This window comes from Sitophilus oryzae, unplaced genomic scaffold (genome assembly GCF_002938485.1).
Source record: "Sitophilus oryzae breed Bouriz unplaced genomic scaffold, Soryzae_2.0 scaffold_1062_pilon_pilon, whole genome shotgun sequence".
NCBI classification, from domain to species: domain Eukaryota; kingdom Metazoa; phylum Arthropoda; class Insecta; order Coleoptera; family Curculionidae; genus Sitophilus; species Sitophilus oryzae.
The window spans coordinates 999,599-1,019,755 of NW_022145685.1; the positions used below are offsets into that span (position 1 = coordinate 999,599).

The 20,157-nt window shown below is 31.7% G+C and overlaps 2 protein-coding genes across 5 annotated transcripts in view; one reads left to right on the plus strand and one right to left on the minus strand.

Annotated features, from left to right (window-relative positions):
• The window catches only part of LOC115878201 (G-protein coupled receptor moody-like), a 79,842-nt gene that overhangs the window by 47,230 nt on the left and 12,455 nt on the right, over positions 1 to 20,157 (minus strand). The window contains exon 1 of one of the 3 annotated variants that reach the window (XM_030894618.1): positions 11,911 to 12,345. The exons of 1 other annotated variant lie outside the window; for it this stretch is intronic. In XM_030894618.1, coding sequence (XP_030750478.1) covers positions 11,911 to 11,957 — 47 coding nt within the window. In that variant the 5' untranslated portion in view covers positions 11,958 to 12,345. Of the gene's footprint in view, positions 1 to 11,910; positions 12,346 to 20,157 lie in introns of those variants that run through there. One more of the 3 variants, XM_030894626.1, reaches the window with a different exon arrangement.
• LOC115878157 (beta-1,4-galactosyltransferase galt-1-like) overlaps positions 1 to 20,157 on the plus strand; it is a 150,107-nt gene that overhangs the window by 21,209 nt on the left and 108,741 nt on the right. The window lies entirely within an intron of this gene.

Consider the following 20,157-nt stretch of genomic DNA (forward strand, 5'->3'; position numbering starts at 1 on the left):
ATAATTTGATACCACACACTTGTTATTTCGAGTCAAATTGTCCTGATAAAACGCATGTTGTAATTTCAGAAGTTGACATATGATATGTCATTCTATTCAGGGTGTCATTTTCTAACGAATATAGTAAAAATATACAGAGGGTGCCATTTAAAAATTAAAAGTTGTAGTAATTTCCCGTGAAACATGAAGTGACCAAAAACAATTGTATACGTCAATCAATCCTAATTTATGTCATATACTAACATACCAAATCGCGATTTTTTATCTAAAAAAAATAAAAGTTATAGGGACTGAAGTTATAGTGACTGAAAAGGGGCATCAGTGAGTCACTTTTCAGATGCACCCTGTATACTGTGCGTCCATGTCCATTCCAATTTATACCAATGTCAGGCCTACCCAGTTTTGACTTACGCTGAATATACCATGCAATATTAGCATGTTTTACCATGAAATTTTAATCTGTTCTAGTCTGTTTAAAAGATTGTATATAAAAAAAGAAGAATAAAAGCTTCCTATTCCATACGTATGATACACTTTTAATCTATGGATACAAGGTGTTCCGAAAAAGATTAGAAGGATAAATAAAGTTTAATTATTTAAATCACAAATGTCACTATTTACAGAACTCTAGTACACACACAGTTATTTAAAGATTTGTAAAAAAAATTAAGATAAAAATTACATGAAACGAGTTATGTTTTCTCAAACAAATTTTGATTCAATATGATTACCATTAAAAACCACCTTCATTTTAATGAAATAAAATCATATGCGGTACTTAAAAAATTGCCATAGCTATAATAACTAATGCCATCAAAATAATGTAGTACAATTATTGCAAGTATAAAAACAAATCAATCGTAAGAGTACCTAGTTCCCACGTTTTTTTTTCTCTCATTTTAATTAGACATTGAATTTTATGGTGTATGAAACCAGGACCTTCATGGTAAAACAGTGGAACTATTTAGTCAGAATTAAATGGAAATTTATAGAATTAAATTAAATCTACTTATTGTGTTTTGCAATTTTACCAACTACTAACAAATACCCATTTAATGACGTAAGTACATTTTTTCTCGAATAACACCTGTATTGGTTAAAGCAATATTGTAAACATGAAAAATATATACTATGTGGTATGTTTATGTAAAAACTATTTGTCTATACATACACGTTTACAAGTAAATGTCGAAAATGTAAAATTTTAGAATAGTATAATTATATTAATTATATTCTGTTTAAATTACAGGTCTCATGCATACACGTATAATTAAAACTCTGTGTTAGTCTAGAAGTTTATTCCTGACACTAACATTATTTTTACAATTAAATGTGCATCATTTATGTATTCATCAAAATTAACACTAATCTACAAATTTATTTTTAAGGAAGTGGATCTAAACACAGAACGGCGCCGGCGCCGTAGCGACTTTTACTGTGTTGATTCTATATTATTTAATTAAAAACTGAAAAAAAAAGTTTATTAAAAACGTTTGAAAACCATTTTATGTACCTCGCTCCACAGAAATCCACTTATTAATAGTCCAAAATTGTACTTTTTCTGTTAGTTAAATAATTATCTATTGCAACCATCAATTCCAGATGAGATTTAGATTAGATATTGAAATGGACTGTTTTTATACGAAATCTAGAAGGCTTAGAAAATTTCTGAATACGGCATTTAATTGGCCGATGTAAAAAATATAAAACTACCAACTTACGCTGCAAAAGATTTAATATTTAATAGTTCTGAAGACATTGTCATTTAAATAAAACGTATTATTTTCATTTTGTGACATAAATCGGAAACTAATCAAGACATCGTTTTTTTTTTCAGCGGTTAACAAACTTCTAATAACATAACATTTGTCGCATTTAACCTTATTCGTAGTATCTCTCGTTTTTGAGATACCAATGTTGCATCGAAATTATCACCATTGCCAAATAAATTTTTAGACACTCTGTATAATTATTATTGCAACACAAAATTTAGTAAAGAGAAAAACTTCAGTACAATATTTGGTTTTAAAAACTTAAATACGTCTAAAGAAACAAAGCATTAAAACTGTTATTGTTAATGTATTTTCACAAAAACGTAAATATTTCAAAAACGGTAAGATTAAAGTGCAGTAAATTTTAATTAAATTTACCTTAATTTTAATCAACTTCAATAAAACTTCGATATTTTTTACTTATTTGGGACATTCTGTACCTTTTGAAAATTAATTTAAATTGTAACTTTAGTTGTCCTCTAACCTCTGACGATTCCTTCACTCACAATTCCTAAAAATCTAATCCTATAATACTCCGTGCCGTATGAGGTGAATAACTCTGTATATCGCACATCCCGTTCAAAACTGTATTATCTCCAAAAAAATGTTTTTGCGATTATTTCAAAAACAATACCCTTTTAATCTGATTTATGCTCCAAAAGAATGCCAGTAAAATTCTATAAAACTTCACTATAACATTATTTGGCAAGAATAATATCATAACTTAAATTTTATGTTCCTTCTCCTGAAAAGTTTTCATATTTTGAGTTAATACAGCTTTAAATGGGGTGTGCGATATTATCAAGCCAATTTATGATTAGTACCTTGTAGATTTGGTACAGAGCTCTATATGATTTCGGTCGTTTTTTTAATGAAGCATTTCGTTAAATTTGTAACTTGATCTTCTTGGTTCCCGTCACACTTCGGAGGTTGGCGATCCAACTGGCTATGATGGTGCGTGAAACTGCACCTCTGAAAATTTCAATAAATGCTCTTCCGAACCAACGACGCAGATCCTTAAACCAGGAGTTTTGCCTTCTTCCCACTGATCTCCTGCCTTCAATTTTGCCTTCAATAACCAGTCATCTCTCATGATGTAAACGACGTACTGTAACTTCCTTTCCTTAATTGTTGATAGGAGCTCTTTATCTTTGCCCATCCACCTGAGCACCTTCTAATTTGTTACTCTGTCCACCCAGGATGCACGCAGCATACCACGATACAAGTACATCTCAAAAGCATTAATGCGGTTTTCCAATATCTGATTGAGTGTCCAACTCTCGTAGAAAAATACTGGAAAGATGTAGCAACGCAGCATATGTATGCGTAGTTCGAGGCTTACAATCTCGGCTGGGGAAGAAGGTTTTCATAGAAGCAAAAGTACGTATGGCCTGTTCAATCTTCGCCAAAATTCCAGTTTTTGGAGTCGAAAGTGTAGTTAACGAGGGCTCCTAGATATTTTGTGATTGTGTAATTGTTCTACCAGCTTGTTGTAAATTCTGAAAACAGTATTTCCCGATGTTTTGGAAAATTTGGAAAATACAAAAAGTTTGGTCTATCTCTAAAAAAAACATAGAACATAGAAGAATTTTGAGATAAGAAAAGTTATATTTCCGTAACATAGGTTTATTCATGAAGCAGACCCAAATTCCTGAAAATCATTCTTAAACCCCTTAAAATCTTCTATTTGACGACAACTGTTTTATCCCCAATTATGGGTGTGTACTCCATCTCAGTTATATTTATAGTTCACTCATTGGGGATTTTGGCTTGGAAAAAAGTCCGGAAGTTTTGCAACTTTGCAGGTTTATAGGTTTTGGGGTCCCTAACTAAAATCCATAAAATGCATATTTCCAGACTTGCCGCCGGGTGCCGCCGGCGCCGCCATCCTGCCAAGATGGCGCCCAAAATCGGTATTTTGTGAATATCTCGAAAACTATGGGTTATTCGCAAAAATTTGAGGAGAGCAAAATTAAAGAGAATAAGATTTCCTATAAAAAAGGTTTTATGAAAGTTTTCGCTAAAGTCAACCGTTTAGGCACAAAATCCCTGGAAATTTTACAATTTTGCGTAAAATATGATATATTATGTATAGTCGATTTTCCGAAATCAAATGTCGATTAGGGTTCACTAAAACTAGTTTTAGTTTAGTTTCTTCAATTTTGTCATGAAACAGTGGCGTATCATTAATTCGCTCATTAATTTATGAATAATTAATTTTAATTATTGATAATGCGTACTTGTTTCCACACCACCCAACAGGTAAAATACATGACGCGTTTATTTTAACATGGTCTCCCCGGAGGCCTACTCCACTAGGTAAATTAAAAACTTTAACTTATCTGCACAAGCCCGACGGATCTAACTCACTGATGTCAAAGTCAATCATGTCTGCTGTGCTGGGCTCATCAGGGTCCTCAATACGTCCAACTCTTCATCTTCAGCCGCCAGAGGGATATCTACAAACAAGTCCAACCCCTCTTCATCGGATTCGTCAAGTGACACTTCAGTGACGTTGTCACAGGATTTCCCATTGCAGTATGCACAAATCATTGAACATTTTAATCCTGCTTTTCTGCATTCGCAGGCTTTACCACAGTTGTTGGTTTTGCATTTACAGGATAAAAATGCCACTAGGGATTTTGGAGCTGGATCTTTCAACGTTGTGACTGGAGTAATGCCTGTTTATGTTTTCTTCCAACCCCATTCTTCGGCATCTTTGGTACCAATGCTGAACCTGGTGGTAAGTTCGCAAGGAATGCTGTCCAGCACGACAATTAATTATTCATAAATCAATGAGCGAATTAATGATATGCCACTGTTTCATGACAAAATTGAAGAAACTAAACTAAAACTAGTTTTAGTGAACACTAATCGACATTTGATTTCGGAAAATCGAATATAGGTAGTATGTATATCATACTTTAAGTAAAATTGTAAAATTTCCAGGGATTTTGTGCCTAAACGGTTGACTTTAGCGAAATTTTTCATAAAACCTTTTTTATAGGAAATTTTCTTTAATTATATTCTCTTTAATTTTGCTCTCTTTAAATTTTTGCGAAAAACGCATAGTTTTCGAGATATTTACAAAATACCGATTTTGGGTGCCATCTTGGTAAGATGGCGGCGCCGGCGGCAAGTATGGAAATGTGCATTTTATAGATTTTAGTTAGGGACCCAAAACCTATAAACCTGCAAAGTTTCAAAACTTTGCATGACTTTTTTCCAAGCAGGCCCCTTTTTTGATCCCCAATGACTGAACTATTATAATCAATTAAGCTTTTAGTTACGTAATCAAGGGCGCGATTTTTAAATTCATTGTTGCCAACAATGGACATATTCAGCTCCGGGCTGACTAAATGGAATTTAAATTTTGCACCGGGGATTCAGGTGGCAACTCTGCTTTAAAAAATGTCAAGTTGCCACATTTATTTATTTATTTCCAGACATTGTGATTGACACTTCAGTTTTGTATTACGAGTTTTTGGTGCAAATAAATAGTGTTGTGATACTTTAAGCTTAAAAATGTTTACTAGCCGACCTTGCAGTCGAACATTGTTCTTTTTAGAGCCTCTTTTAGTGCGAAATGTTCAAGATAGCTTAATAGCCGTAAAAAGTCACCGCAAATTTATTAGAATATATTGAACAGCAAAGCGGTAGTAATGGCCTTTATGTCCTTTAAGTGCTGTTAATAGGGTGAGTTTTGTTGATGTAAATAATAACAGTTTATATATTTATAATAATTAATTTATTTTTGTTTCCTAAAATATTTTGATTAAAAGAAAATATATAAAAGTGGACAACGCTGTGGCGGTCAAACTTAATCACGTGATTAGAAGTTTATTTGGAATGAACTGTATCTTTGATAATATAATAATTTCCATTATGTTTGCTAGACCTGATTCTTAATATAATTATACATAATGCATCTGATTAATATTTCAGAGTGGGCCAAAACCATTTTTTCTTTTAAATTTAGACACTTAATCTACATATACTTCTTATAGTCTCTATTGTCTCTTCTTTTTTAATATTCGTATCTATGCGAATACTCCAATTAAAAAAATGCGCCTCTGTGAATTTGATATAGGTACTTTACGTAATGAGAAAAATTTCATTAATAACCTCCGTAATGGAATAACATATATTTTTTACAATGCCTGATGTTGGCATTCGCCCTAAAGAGGCATGTCCAATAACTTTGATGGATAATAATAACGTAGAAGCCAAATCAATAAAGTATATTAGTTATAAAAAGAAAGCATATAGAAGTGCTAAAAATAATAGATATTTAAAGCGTGTATATGTTAAGTCATAATAAACAAATTAATTAAACAATATTTTTTCACAATAACTATTAAAAGAATTATAGATAGGAAAATTAGTATATTCTTTGAATATTAAATAAGGTATGTGGACTAATATTTTAATTTATAATTGCATCGCCTAACTCATAGTGCATTAATTAAATCTACATAGAAGAGAAATGTTATATTGGTTCATGTTGAAGCATTCAATTCGGTAAAACGGTAAAAAAAGTCGTCTTGAATAAAATTGAAGTATTTTTTATACCTAATACAGGTAACAAATGAATTTTTTATTGAGTTTTTTATTGAAATATAAACTACTGACCCCTTTACATATGTAAAAATTTAGGTTAGGAGATCCCAAATATCGAAATAAGTAAATAAGAGAAAAGAGAGAAAGTTATTAGAATATCATGTTTTATTATATTTTTTTATATTTCATAAATATACAGGGACTTTCAAAAATATAGCATTTTAATAATCGGAAATTTAAAAAATATACAGTGTGATCCGAATGTATTCGAAGCAGGCAGCATATTCTGCAACGCATGTACTGCGACGAAATCGACGATGCCGAGCATACGTTGTTCTGCTGTCCAAGATGGGAAAACGGAAGGTCTGCCGTATTTATTTTATTATGATTATTATGATTATTATGAAAATGACTAAAACTACCGAAATATGGGGAAAGGTAGGGGCATTTATGAATGAAATAATAATAGAGAAAGGAAAAGGTGAAAAGCCAAGAAATGCGGAAGTATCCTAAAAATAAATAGGATAGAATATAGATAAAAAAAATAACATAGATCAGATATAAACCCCAAGATCACGTATGAACCCGAAGTAATGCCATGCGGCGGTTCCGGGTAAGGGGAGAGGAGAAGCTGACTCCTCGGAGGTGGACTTTTTTAGTGTGTAACAATTCGACTCCCACACTGTTTGGGGTTCGTCTCTATGATCGTCTCTCTCGAGATGGTGATGGGAACGAACACCACTCGCCTATAAAAGGTTTTTTTACCACCCCCTCAAAAAAAGCTGCTTGCTTCGTTTTGGAGATACAGGGTGTTGAAGTTTCATTTCATTTCGTTTTTTTTTTCAAATAATTTCTTTTTTTTAACTAATGTCGATATTTGGATGAAAACTGTTGCCTGGGTGTTATTTGGCAAGAGAAGTTTGATTTTGATGTCAAAAAGATTCCTATTTGTAGAGGGCGCCACCTCACCATTTGATTTTGAAATGGTACCTTCGGTATTTTTTACTTTATTCAATTAAAAATTACATTCTGAATACTGTGCTCAAATTAGAGTGGCATACTGTGTTCATAATAATACAATAATTTGACTTGAAATATCTAGAAGATATATGGCACAAAATTATTAATATAACAATTAACAATACAGGGTGTCCCAGAAATAAATGCAAGTATTTTAACTAGTAGTATAGTTCAACCCCAGAAACACGCCTATGAGTTTTTTTTCGCGAAAAAAAAATTGAAAATTCGAAATTTTTGAATTTTTCTTTGATTTTTTTTAGTTTTTAGTTAAAAAACATAATTTCTTGATAATATGACAACATAGGTATTAGATTAAATTTACAAAAAAGAAAATCCAGAAAAGATCCAGTATTTCTCAAAATTTTAGCAAAAAATCATTTTTTTTTTATTTTCTAAGTAAAATAACCGTTATTTTAGACTTATTTGAAAAACGATGAGAAAATATGTTTCTTTTATCGCGATCTATCACCCTTTAAAATACTTGCACTTATTTCTGGGACACCCTGTATATAACAATAAGTCAAAAATGCTTATACCAAATCTGGTTTATCTTAAAAAATAAAAGTGTTCTAGGGTGAGCTACTTTTGAAAAACACCCGGCATAGGTTTTGTTTTATTATTGAAAGAAGTAAAAAATTTTAAATTATTTAATACAGAGTGACTCAAGCTTCCGAAAAAGCTCTAGATTAGGTTTTTGGTTGTATGAATTTCATTTAAATGTTTTTAACATAATATGGGGACAATGGTAACGCACATTTTGAAAATATTTTTGCCAACATACATCGTGATTTAAACATGTTTTCAAACCAAGTTGTATATTTTTAAATGGAATACTATATATGTTTTACCTCAGTGAATTTGCCACTAAATTTTCGATCCCAAAATACCATTATGTTATATGTTATACCGAGTAGTTGTTGAAATATAACCGTTTTAAAACTAAATGTATTGCTTATTTAAAGCCCTCTGAAATTCAAACGAAGATTTAACAATAGGGGCAATGTGGATTATACAAAAAATGTTAGATGTTGTATAAAAGAAGAGAGTAAGCTGAATATAATATTACTAATAGTAGAAGAAAATCGTAAACGAGGTCGTAGTGCTTCCTCTCGAGAAATATCGGCTCAAACGGAGGTGTCTCAGAGTAGTTTTAATAGTTTAGTAACAGTTCATGAAGATTGGGGCATTTAACTAAAATCATATTTTCCGATAAAGCTACCTTTAAAAGTAATAGATTAGCCCACACTGTAGTAGATAGGTATGACACTATTAATGATAGAATGAAAGTCAGATCTTGTCCCATATTTTCGAAAAGAACACAATTTTCTCATTAAATATCGATTTTAGGTGCCTATAGGAAATAGGAAGTGCTTAATAACAAGAGATTAAACAAAACCTTGTTCGATTATGATACCGAGAGTTCCTTTTAAAATAGTGGAGAAAAATACAACTTTTAGTTTGGACTTGAGTCTTAGATAAATGGAAGTACTTCTAGGGGTAGTATATTTCGACCCCAGAAATACGAACATGAGTTTTTTTTCGTAATTTTTTTTTTTTTAATTGGAATTTTTTTATTTTTTTTTTTTAGTTTTTAGTTTAAAAAAAAAACAACGTTTCTTGATAATATGGCAACATAGGTAGTAGATTAAATTTACAAGAAAGAAAGCCCAGAAAAGATGGTTCTCAAAATTTAAGCAAAAAATCATTTTTTTGGAAATTTTCAAAGTAAAGTAACTCGATAATTTTGGACTTATTTGAAAAACGGTAAAGAGAAAATATATTTCTCTTATCGATATCCATCAGCCCTGAAAATATTTGCACTTTTTTAATACTTACCCTGTATATACCGACACTATTGTACCGGGTGGCCAACTAAGAATGGACGCCGGCTGTATCTCAGAAACTACTTATCGTATAACTTTGGGAAAAAAATCTAATAAGTAAATCGACCAAGAACAATTGCTGAAAATTATTTTCAAGTTCGAAAAATGCCCCCTAGGTGGCGTTTCTCTTAGAGCCAATCAGAAAACAGGGTTTTTCTCAAAAATATGCGGTGAAATTACTATTGTAATCATCAAGAAATTTGTAATTTTTTTGATATAGAGTATTTTGCTCTAACTCATAAAATAAAGTGGTGGGGAAGGTTAAATTTGCTTTTATTAAAATAAGGATAACTCTGGTTTGGGTTACGCGATTTAAACAAACTAGGGCTCGTTTAAAGGATCTTTTCTTTCTTAATGATCTCCAGTATAAATTTTGTTCCCACAATTTTTTTCGTAGTAGCTAGAGGGCGCTGTTTGACATCATAACAGATATGGCGCTTTTGCGTAAAAAAATTAAATAGGAGGCTATATTTCCCTTTACACAGTTAAATAGAGCGCAAAATTTCCAAAATATCAGCGCAAACCGCAACTTTCTATCTTTTTTCTAACCGGAGATTAAGAGAACAAATCATGTTAGGCTGCCGCTTAGGATTATATGGTCTAAAAATTATAGTAGTAGGCTAGGACACAAAAAGAGGTAAATTCCAAAGCTCCAGCGTCTCTATCTACTAAATAAGTGGTACCCAAGAAGCCCCACAAATTCATAGCAAAATAAGCGGCACCACTGCCTCAACTACACCAACTGCATTCGTGCTGATAAAATTACAACAAATGTAATTTCATCATGATGGATCCTCTAACAAAATTTGCAATTCATTTCTTATAAATTATGGATAGTTAATTTCATTCCGATAATTAAAAAGTCCAATCATTCGCCATCCTAGAATTCCTGGGTAAACATTTACCGACCAACCGTTTTGGTGCTAAACTACTTCCATTAAGGGTAGATTTGAACCAGTAGTGCATATTGTTAAGATTCGCACCTTCGTTCGGTGCTATATGAAAAGTGACCCAAACGACATAAACCTTATAATATAATAATAAATAACACAAACAACAGGTAAAACACGAAAACAAGTGAAATCAAGGACGAACTTGGATTAATAACTAAATGACGTTACACATGAAATAAACCCTTAGTTTTCGACAATACGAAATTCGGCCGTTTTCTGTTAAAAGCAATATGGCGGCACAAAATTCCTAGAAATTTTAATAAAATTATTGGTTGTCCGACTTTCGGACATTTTAATCTGACAACTACTTACGTATAATTAACCAAGAAATTCGTAAAAATTATATGGATGGATGATAATGTTACATAAACACGTTTAAATAATTATGACGTCATTTTTTTGAAGAAACCGCCCGAAATTCGGATGCATGAAAACTGAACTTAAACGTTTTGATATTTTGACGTAACCAGTTTACCTTTTTTTGTTTCCTAGCCTAGTACTATAATTTTTAGACCATATAATCCTAAGCGGCAGCCTAACATGATTTGTTCTCTTAATATCTCCGGTTAGTGAGAAGATAGAAAGTTGCGGTTTGCGCTGATATTTTGGAAATTTTGTGCTCTATTTAACTGTGCAAAGTGAAGTATAGCCTCCTCTTTAAATTTTTTACGCAAAAGCGCAATATCTGTTATGATGTCAAACAGCGCCCTCTAGCTACCACGAAAAAAATTGTGGAAATAAAATTTATACTGGAGATAATTAAAGAAGAAAAGCTCTTTTAAACGAGCCCTAGTTTGTTTAAATCGCGTAACCTAAAACAGAGTTATCCTTATTTTAATAAAAGCAAGTTTAACCTTCCCCCACCACTTTATTTTATGAGATAGAGCAAAATACTCTGTATCAAAAAAATTACAAATTTCTCGATGATTACAAAGGTAATATTTAAAATACCTGTTCACCTGCATATTTTTGAGAAAACCCCTGTCTTCTGATTGGCTCTTAGAGAAACGCCCCCTAGCGGGCATTTTTCGAACTGGAAAATAATTTCCAGCAATTTCTCTTGGTCGATTTACTTATTAGATTTTTTTTCTCAAAGTTATACGATAAGTAGTTTCTGAGATAAAGCCGGCGTCCATTCATAGTTGGCCACCCGGTACAGTACTTCCTTTTAGTTAAAAATGTTTGAAATTCTTAGAATTTAGAGTTTTAAGAGTGTCAATTTAGTTTAAAAACACTCGGTAGAATATATGACATTATGGTATTTTTGGAATGGAAATTTAGTGGCAAATCCACTGAGATCAAACATTTATATAGTGTTCCATTCAAAAATATTCCAACTTTGGTTCAAAAATATGTTTGAATCACCCTGTATATTGACAAAAATACTTTCGAAATGTGCGTTACCTTTGCCCCCATATTATCTAAAAAATTTAAATTAAATTAACAAACCGAAAACCTAATATAGAGCTTTTTCAGAAGCCTGAATTGCCCAGTATGTATAAATGTCTAATGTTTTCTTCTCCCACAATTTCAAAACTTCCTTGGCACGCCACTGTATTTCACATTTATTTTTTGTTGTTAAAATAATAATAAATATACCAAGTACTACTACTTCTAATGTTATAAATGTCATAATTAATACACTTTTGAAATATTTTATTTAAAATATCTGTATTGTTTAGTTATCTTTAAGTATTTTAAGTTAGTTAATACTATACATACCGAACCAATTCTGAAAACTGCGACCTCTCGATAACATAACTATCCATGTTCGGACCAATTCGAGTTCCCGCCAAAAATCGAGCGGGTAAATTCAACTTCGATAAACAGAAATCCGCGGGCGACACGACAAAGCAGTGAAGGCGCGACGTCGAACGATCGCTTTCGAAAACTGCATGGAATCCGGGAGCGAGGGTGCTCCCTCGTTCTCTCGACTAATCACCCACAGGATAGTTAAAAATTAAAACTAATTGAGGCTAATAAAAAGCGCGGCGCAACAGCGGCGCACTAAAAACTACAACGGCGGGCGACAAACGACAATGACGATGAGCAAGCGGGCGTGCTGGCGAGCGCGAGCAGCGTCCGACGGATAAAACGGTGCCGACTGAGGGCCATTTCACCGTGCGATTGTTACTAAACCATTGCGACTTAGTCATTTCGTTGTATGGTAATCGTCGAATGAATGGGCTGTCGATGCGTAATGGGAAAATGCATTAAAAAACGATGATTGTTATTATATCAGGTTGAAGCTTCGCTCGCGGGTTCCATACCACAGCCTATTTAGTACCAGCCGTACGTTTATTTACTCACTTTCATTACTAGCTGACTTGACTTGAAAGTATTTGACACGCATCAGAAGATGGTTACGCAAGGCGTTTTCTTTCATGCGATTTTCTGTGACTGAAAAGCCCGATACGGGATGTTATCTCTCTTCCGCACTCCGGACATGAAAATGAGATTTTTAAAGTAATGACTTGGTGGCCTCTTTAGTTTTTGGTTGTCGTTGTTAAGAGTTTACAATTTTCCTTCATTGCATTCTATTGTGCGCTGCTTCCTCTCACTGATGATGCATACTGATGCCCTTTAAGTTTTCATGGAAAATATCCTTGTATCTTTTAAGTTGTCCACCAGGTTTCCTCTTAGCGTCTACAAGCTCTCCATAAGACAAATATTTCGATAGGCGGTTTTCGTGCATCCTGCATACGTGGCCAGCCCATCTTAAGCGGGATTTTGTAATCATGACTCCAGAACTCTCGCAGCTTGCTTTTTCAAAGACTGATACGTTTGAGACATGGTGATGGGCGAAACTAGCGTTAGATCTGCAAGACCAAATCAAATACCAGCATGCAAGAATCTCTTGCATTTTTTTCACGTTTGTTTGGCTGTTCATAGATAATAATTAAAAAAATAACGGAATTTCAGTTACTTACCACCCCACCAGTTACGTCCAGCCCCTATAATTTATTAAATAAATAATAATAAAAAAAGTTTCTTCGGAAACTATTGTCAACGAATATTAGGTTATGGTAGCCGTCAATGATAAGTCGTATTCGTATACAGGGTTCGGCAATAGTGCCTCGGCCATCGGTAGCTCCTAGAATAAAAAAAACTTGGGAATTTTGTTTAAGTGCAAACCTAAAATGTGTACTAGGATATATTTCAGAAAAATATTTATTCTACAGGGTGGCTCAAAATAGTATGAGTGGATCGGGATGATTTTTTTAATGGAACACCCTGTATATTATTGCATTAAATTTTTGGCTTTCTTTTTGATCACTTTACATAACCCTAAGATATTAGTAAATATGTTTCGATAGTTTCAAAGATATTAATAAATAAATAAAATATTCTACCTATATATTTTTCATTTTTTTTTAATTAAAAATACGAGAACCGGTCCTTAAATCAAAACCTATTCTAGTTTATTTACTATAGATAGGTCGTACTTACTTTGCTATAAATATTGTAATCTCATATCATACAGGGTGTTCAAAATTCAACTCTAAACTTTTTAAAATCTAAAATAATTTTGACATAAATTAGGATTGATTGACGTATTCAATTGTTTTTGGTCACTTCCTGTTTCACCGGAAATGACTACTTGATTTTTAAATAGCACCCTCCGTATTTTGTTACTTTTATTCCATATAAAATGACATTCTGAATAGATTAACGTATCATATGTCAACTTTTGACATTTTCGAATATGGTTTATTTAAAATTGCGACATGCGATTCATAACACCAATTTGACTCGAAATACCAAGTGTGTGGTACCAAATTATTCGTAAAAAATGCTTTTTCCAAATATACTAATGAGCTACCCTCGTTCCATTTGAAAAAATTGATATAAAATTGATTAAGAATATGATTTGAGCATATTTTAACCGGCCAGAAGACACTAAAAACATTAGACGATCAAATCTATCTTTCTAAGGCTCCCCCTAAATCATGGCACTCTAGATTGAAATATAAAATACAATTTTATTTTAAGCGAAAATGTCAAAAGTTACCATATGATATGTCATTCTATCCAGAGTGTCATTTTCTATCGAATAAAGTATAAAAATATTGCGGGTGCCATTTAAAAATCAAAAGTTGTAATAATTTCCGGTGAAACAGGAAGTAGTTGAAAACGGTCAAATACGTCAGTCAATCCTAATTTATGTCATATACTAACATACCAAATCTCGTTTTTTTATCTGAAAAAATAAAAAATTTATAGGGGTGAGCCATTTTTGAAATGCACCCTACCGGGCTGTCACCCTACCAGCTTATCGTATGTAATGTAAAAAGGTCCACTAATAATTAAACAGTGAAATTAATAATTTACAATTTTATTGTGGATACCCCCATGACATTTTATATTCCTGTATGTTTTCCACAAGAAACGCCCTACGCTTAAGCCTAAAGAACTTGTATTTCTGTTTGTTTGTTTTCCCTTGCAGACACTATGACTGTACTTTTATTTTTATATGACGTCAGTTTATTATTAATCATTGGAAACTTAAACAATCAATTGTTAAATACTGAATTCTCCGAGGTTTTCGCTACGTAAGGCAAGATCAATTTGCGAGAAAATGATTAATAAATGTGAAAAGTTTTAAAACAATAGGTTATTAATTCTAATTCCCCACAATTAATATTTATGTATAGGATATTATAACTTTTATTTGTATGAGAAGTTTACCACTTCGGTTTTCTCTTTACCAAATAGAAAAAATACTATGAACAGAAATAGAAGAAAGTCACCAAATATGGAATACCATTTAGTGTTTGTATTGTAAAAAAGGGTATTGTAAGTCAAAAATGTTTATTTTTAGTAATAACTAATATTTAGTCACTCAAGACTAAATCAGTCATACAGTTGCACATAACTTAATAACTGTTTTCTGTTACATATATTAATTTAAAGTATAAAATTTTCTCAAAATCAAATAATTGAACATAAAGGCACCTAAATATGGAGTAGGTACCCAAATATGGACCACTATAAAACAAATACTTCAAACTAATCAAAACGTGTGTTAATTAAACGCATTCGGATAAGAAAAGGCCCATAAGACCATCAAACAAACATGTAATCAATGCATTGTCATAATATACAATATTATTTGCAATCACGTATCAACAAATACTTTCTAATTACCTACCTTACCTAATTACCTTTATCTCACCCTCACCGTGACTCGTCTAAATGACAAGGTAAAACCTGCTCATCTTTTGCGATGTTTTCGAGAAATGGCGGTATCCCATATTAGGCATACTATTCCATATTAAATATGGAATACTAAACTTTCCTCTACTATTTTGTATCGTGTACTGTCTGTGAATTGAGATAAATATAATGAATTTGAGATAAATAATGATATTTCTTTCATTTTTAATACAAAAAATAATTAATACATATAACTTTTCTTGTAAAAATATATACCTTTGTGGGAAGGTTCATATCTTGAAAAAAAAATTCACCACTGCACTGGAAGAAAAATGTGATTTTTTACTAGTAAAACAAATTTGCCTAACCGTCAAAAAACGCTTAACATTTCAGGAGGTATAACTCCTCCCGTCGTGTCGTCAGATGCAAAAAAAAAAACAGAAAATAAATCAAAATAACTATTGAACAGATCTAAATGCAACTATTCAAGAACACTTTAGTTTTTAGCAGATAAATAAATACGGATATTATAAACGGCAAAGCAGTAAAACTGTTCACGCAAATATTAGGCAATTTATGTATTATATTTGAAATCGGAAGAAAAAGATCTTTCTAAAAATATTTTGTTTGAAAAAATATTATAGAAATATAAATTATTTTAGAAATATAAAGTTATTTAAAATTTAAATATTATTTTATTGGCATGATTTTAAATATTTAAACAATTTTAAATAAAAGAAATACTGCACATTGTTTCTTAATATAAAATCGAGTTTCAGTTGTGATAAAATGTACAGTAATCCGAAATTATCAATCTTTCTCAATATGTAATATGTAAATATATTTAAGAATTAAATTAGCATAAGCTTATCATCATCAATCAATACAAAATTCCTCGTGAATCATTACAAGATACATTAAATTCTACATACAAATATAACGTAATTACAAAATACATAAAAAATGTAAAATAAGATACGGTTAAACGATTCTTTTTACGTCAAATGAGTAAATTACCAAATATAGTAGTTATTAAACCTAACACTAAATAAATAATTTATTTAAGAAAAATTTGCAGTTATAGTCGGCAGTATAAGCGATTAGTTAGCATTAATAATTATTGAGACACGATGGCTTTTTGAATATCAAGTAATTACATTTTTTCAGATTCTAATATTTCTGTCGGTGATGAGCAAGTACCCGGTATATCGAAATTTGACTAAATATCCAAGGTTTTGTACCCAGTATATTCCCATTGCGTCAATAAAAGGTATATTGAATAAGACCCAAGTATACTTACAGTTTCAATTTAAGGTACCTAACTTTAACAAATTTTAACAATTTGTTGTTGGTATTTTTGTTCTCAAGCAACTCAACAACAAAACCCTAAACTGGATTGGATCGTCAGGTGCCGGTAGAGGCTAGACACCTAACTTTTAATGCATATGGATTTTTCGAGATTTTTTATTTTTTCGTTCTACTATAAGCTTAATGATACCCAAAATTCGAAATCTGAAGTTTGTGGAACTTCTAGAAGCATCTTAGAATTTTGATGACGGTGGGTAAGTCACTACAGGAATTTAAGAAGTTTGACTAGCAATAATTCATGAACTTTGAATTATTGTTATTACATTGATATACAAATAAGATCAGACAATATCAATCTATTAATTCTAGTTTTGTAACTTTTTGTCGAGTGGAAAGTCAGTTACCGGCAGCGACTTGAGATAACTAACATTTACTGCTGTACACCCAGACAAAAACTTTTGACAGGAAATGTATTTTGGCAGCTGGTAGAATTTCGATGTACTAAAATCTCTAAATGAGGAAAAGGCTGCGACAAAAAGAGTAAAAATAGTTATCCAAAAATTAATAGTAGGGTGCTTTGACACATTAGGCGATACGAGCAAGGCACAAGAAATTAGATATAAAGGAGATGGTTATATGATGACACAAGCATTGAATAAGAACACGAGAAAGACAGTGAGAAAGATTAGCAGGAAAAAAAGTCAAAGGTATATAAAGATGGGTACGTGGAATGTAAGAGGAACATGAAAAGGGGAAAAATTGAAGCATATTGTCAGAGAAATTGGAAAATGCAATTTTGATATAGTGGCAATACAAGAAACAAGCAACTAGGACGAACAATAACAGAAGTCGGAAACTATATCTAGAGACTATATAAGAAAAAATAGAAGATTATGTACTGGCTTTATGATTACGAAAAAATATAAAGCAAGACTAGTAACCTTTCTATCTGTATCGGATAGCATACGGGTATTAAGACTAACAGGAACTGGTAAGGATAAAACTGAGGAGAAAAGTAGAGGAATCAAAGAAGAATTTTACAGCCAACTTAATACCAACGTATGATTTGAAGATTTTAATGAGGGATGCAAATACTAAAATTGACAAAGAAAACTGTATAAACTAACGATGGGAGAATTTAGCAAGCCTGATTATTAGCATAATTATTAAAACATACATTCAAATAAACATTTCAAAAGGAGAGACATACAATATATAAAGGTACATGAAGGTCACCAGATATCAACAACTAACCAAATAGAACATGTGGCAGTAGAAAAATTGGAAGAAAAATGCATTACAAAAGTATGATTATATTAAGGCCCTTATGCAGATTCTTACTTACTACTACTATTACTCGCTAACGAGTATTTCACACGCATCAGAAGATGGTTACGAAAGGCGTTTTTTTTTCATGAGCTTTTCTGTGACGGAAAAGCCCGATACGTGATGATATCTCTCTTCCGCACTCCGGACATTCAAAAATCTCATTACTTTGTTGCCTCTTTACTTTTTGATTGTCGTTGTTAACTGAGTTTACAATTATTGTTTTTCATTGCTTTCTATTATGCGCTGCTTCCTCCCACTGATGCTGCAAACTTATCCCCTTTACGTTTTCATGGTAAATATCCTTGTATATTTTGAGTTGTCCGCCCCCTTACCCTCTACAAGCTCACCGTACAGAAGATATTTTGGTAGGCGGTTTTCTTGTATCCTGCATATGTGGCCAGTCCATCTTAAGCGGGATTTAGTAATCATGACTTCAGCGCTTTCATACAGATTCGGTCCACGTGAAACAGATCATACAGATAAAAAAAAGGACAAACAAAAATCAAAGAGAGGATTTTATTTCGAGATTCAATAATACAAAGGAAAGAAGCAAGTACGAAAATGGAATGAAAGTAATCAGTTATGAAGACAAAGATAAAAAATAGTGCAAAAATATGGCGAAAAGAAGTGGACACAGAGAAACAAAACAATGGTTTGATGAAGAATGTAAAATAGAGTTAGAAGTCAGGAATAAACTAAAATTACAGGTTCTAGAAAGATAAATACAATAAACTAGAAAGGAATACGCAAAACAGAGAAGAACTAAAAACATATTAAGGAATAAAATAGGAAATTTTATTAGGAAAACTTAATGAAACTAGAAGAGCATTATAAAACAAGGCAAACTATATTTGAGACTGAGGAGTGAAAGAAGGTAGACACTATATTTTGTATTAATGACAAAGAAGGACAAAAAATAATATTAGCAGAGGAGGATATTTTGAATAGACGGAAAGAATATTTTGAAGAACTATTAAATGAAAGCGAATATACGCAAGACAAGCAGGATTATGATGAAATAAATATAGGCTACTAGAATAACGTTGTACTCCCACTGAATTATCAAAATGTGCAAAGAATTATCCAGAATTTAAAGAATGATAAAATATATAATCTCTGATTCTGGGCATGGAGCACTCACCAAATTTTAGTGATTTATCATAGGGTCTACCAAAAAATGCGTATTTTCTTATTCTTGCGTGTGCACCACATTTATTTTTTATCACATTTTATCGAAAAATGTTGAATATATATTGATTATCTCAAAAAATCACAACCACTATGAAAATACGATTTACCTATTTAGGCAGAAAATTAAAAAATTATCTAAAACGCAGTAATTTCACAATCACTTTGATTTTCTTGACAATATTTAAAATTATTCCATAAAAAATGACAAAAATTATAAGAAAAAATAAAAACAAAATAATTAATGTTTGATTTTAAAAAAGTTGGGTTGGTTGATAGTGCATTAATAAACATTCCCTTTAATAAACCCAAAAATATATATAACTGTTAATTGGTATAAATTCCCTAAACTTTAATTCCCTGGAAGAAACACAATTACTATAATCTGACATAAGCTTTGACATAAGTAAGTAAGTAGAAAGACAACAATGCAAAAAGAATCCAAATTAACTGTATGAGTCAAAGGATGTCGCTCATTCTTTGTGTCTAAATGCGCTAGGTGTGTTTCCAATTTAAGCCACAATAACTTAATTTAAATAAATTGCCTTCAACACAAGACGCAGCTGAAAAAGAGCAATAATTATTTCGTTAAGTAGACAGGAACGATATCACCACTCGAAAATTAAATTAGTCACCTAAAACTTCTGAGACTTGTGTATAGAAAAAATACCTAATGTTTAATAATGGTTTATTGTATTTATATTTATCTTCAATATAAGTAAAATAAATATGATAATATACTTATAAGACTATTTTGATTATAAAAGCCATGAGCTAGGTTTTGAGTAAGGGTGACGCGAAAAAATGTAATAATACGTACCAAAATCTGTATTTTTACGTTATACCTTACTCGACAAAACAGTAACTTAACCTGCAACGGATCTGGCTCAATCTTGACAAAATTTCGATTTCAATTTTTTTTTGCTTCTTGAACCAATATGAATTTGAACTGTTAAACTTTGGTCATGATTATATATTATATTGAGT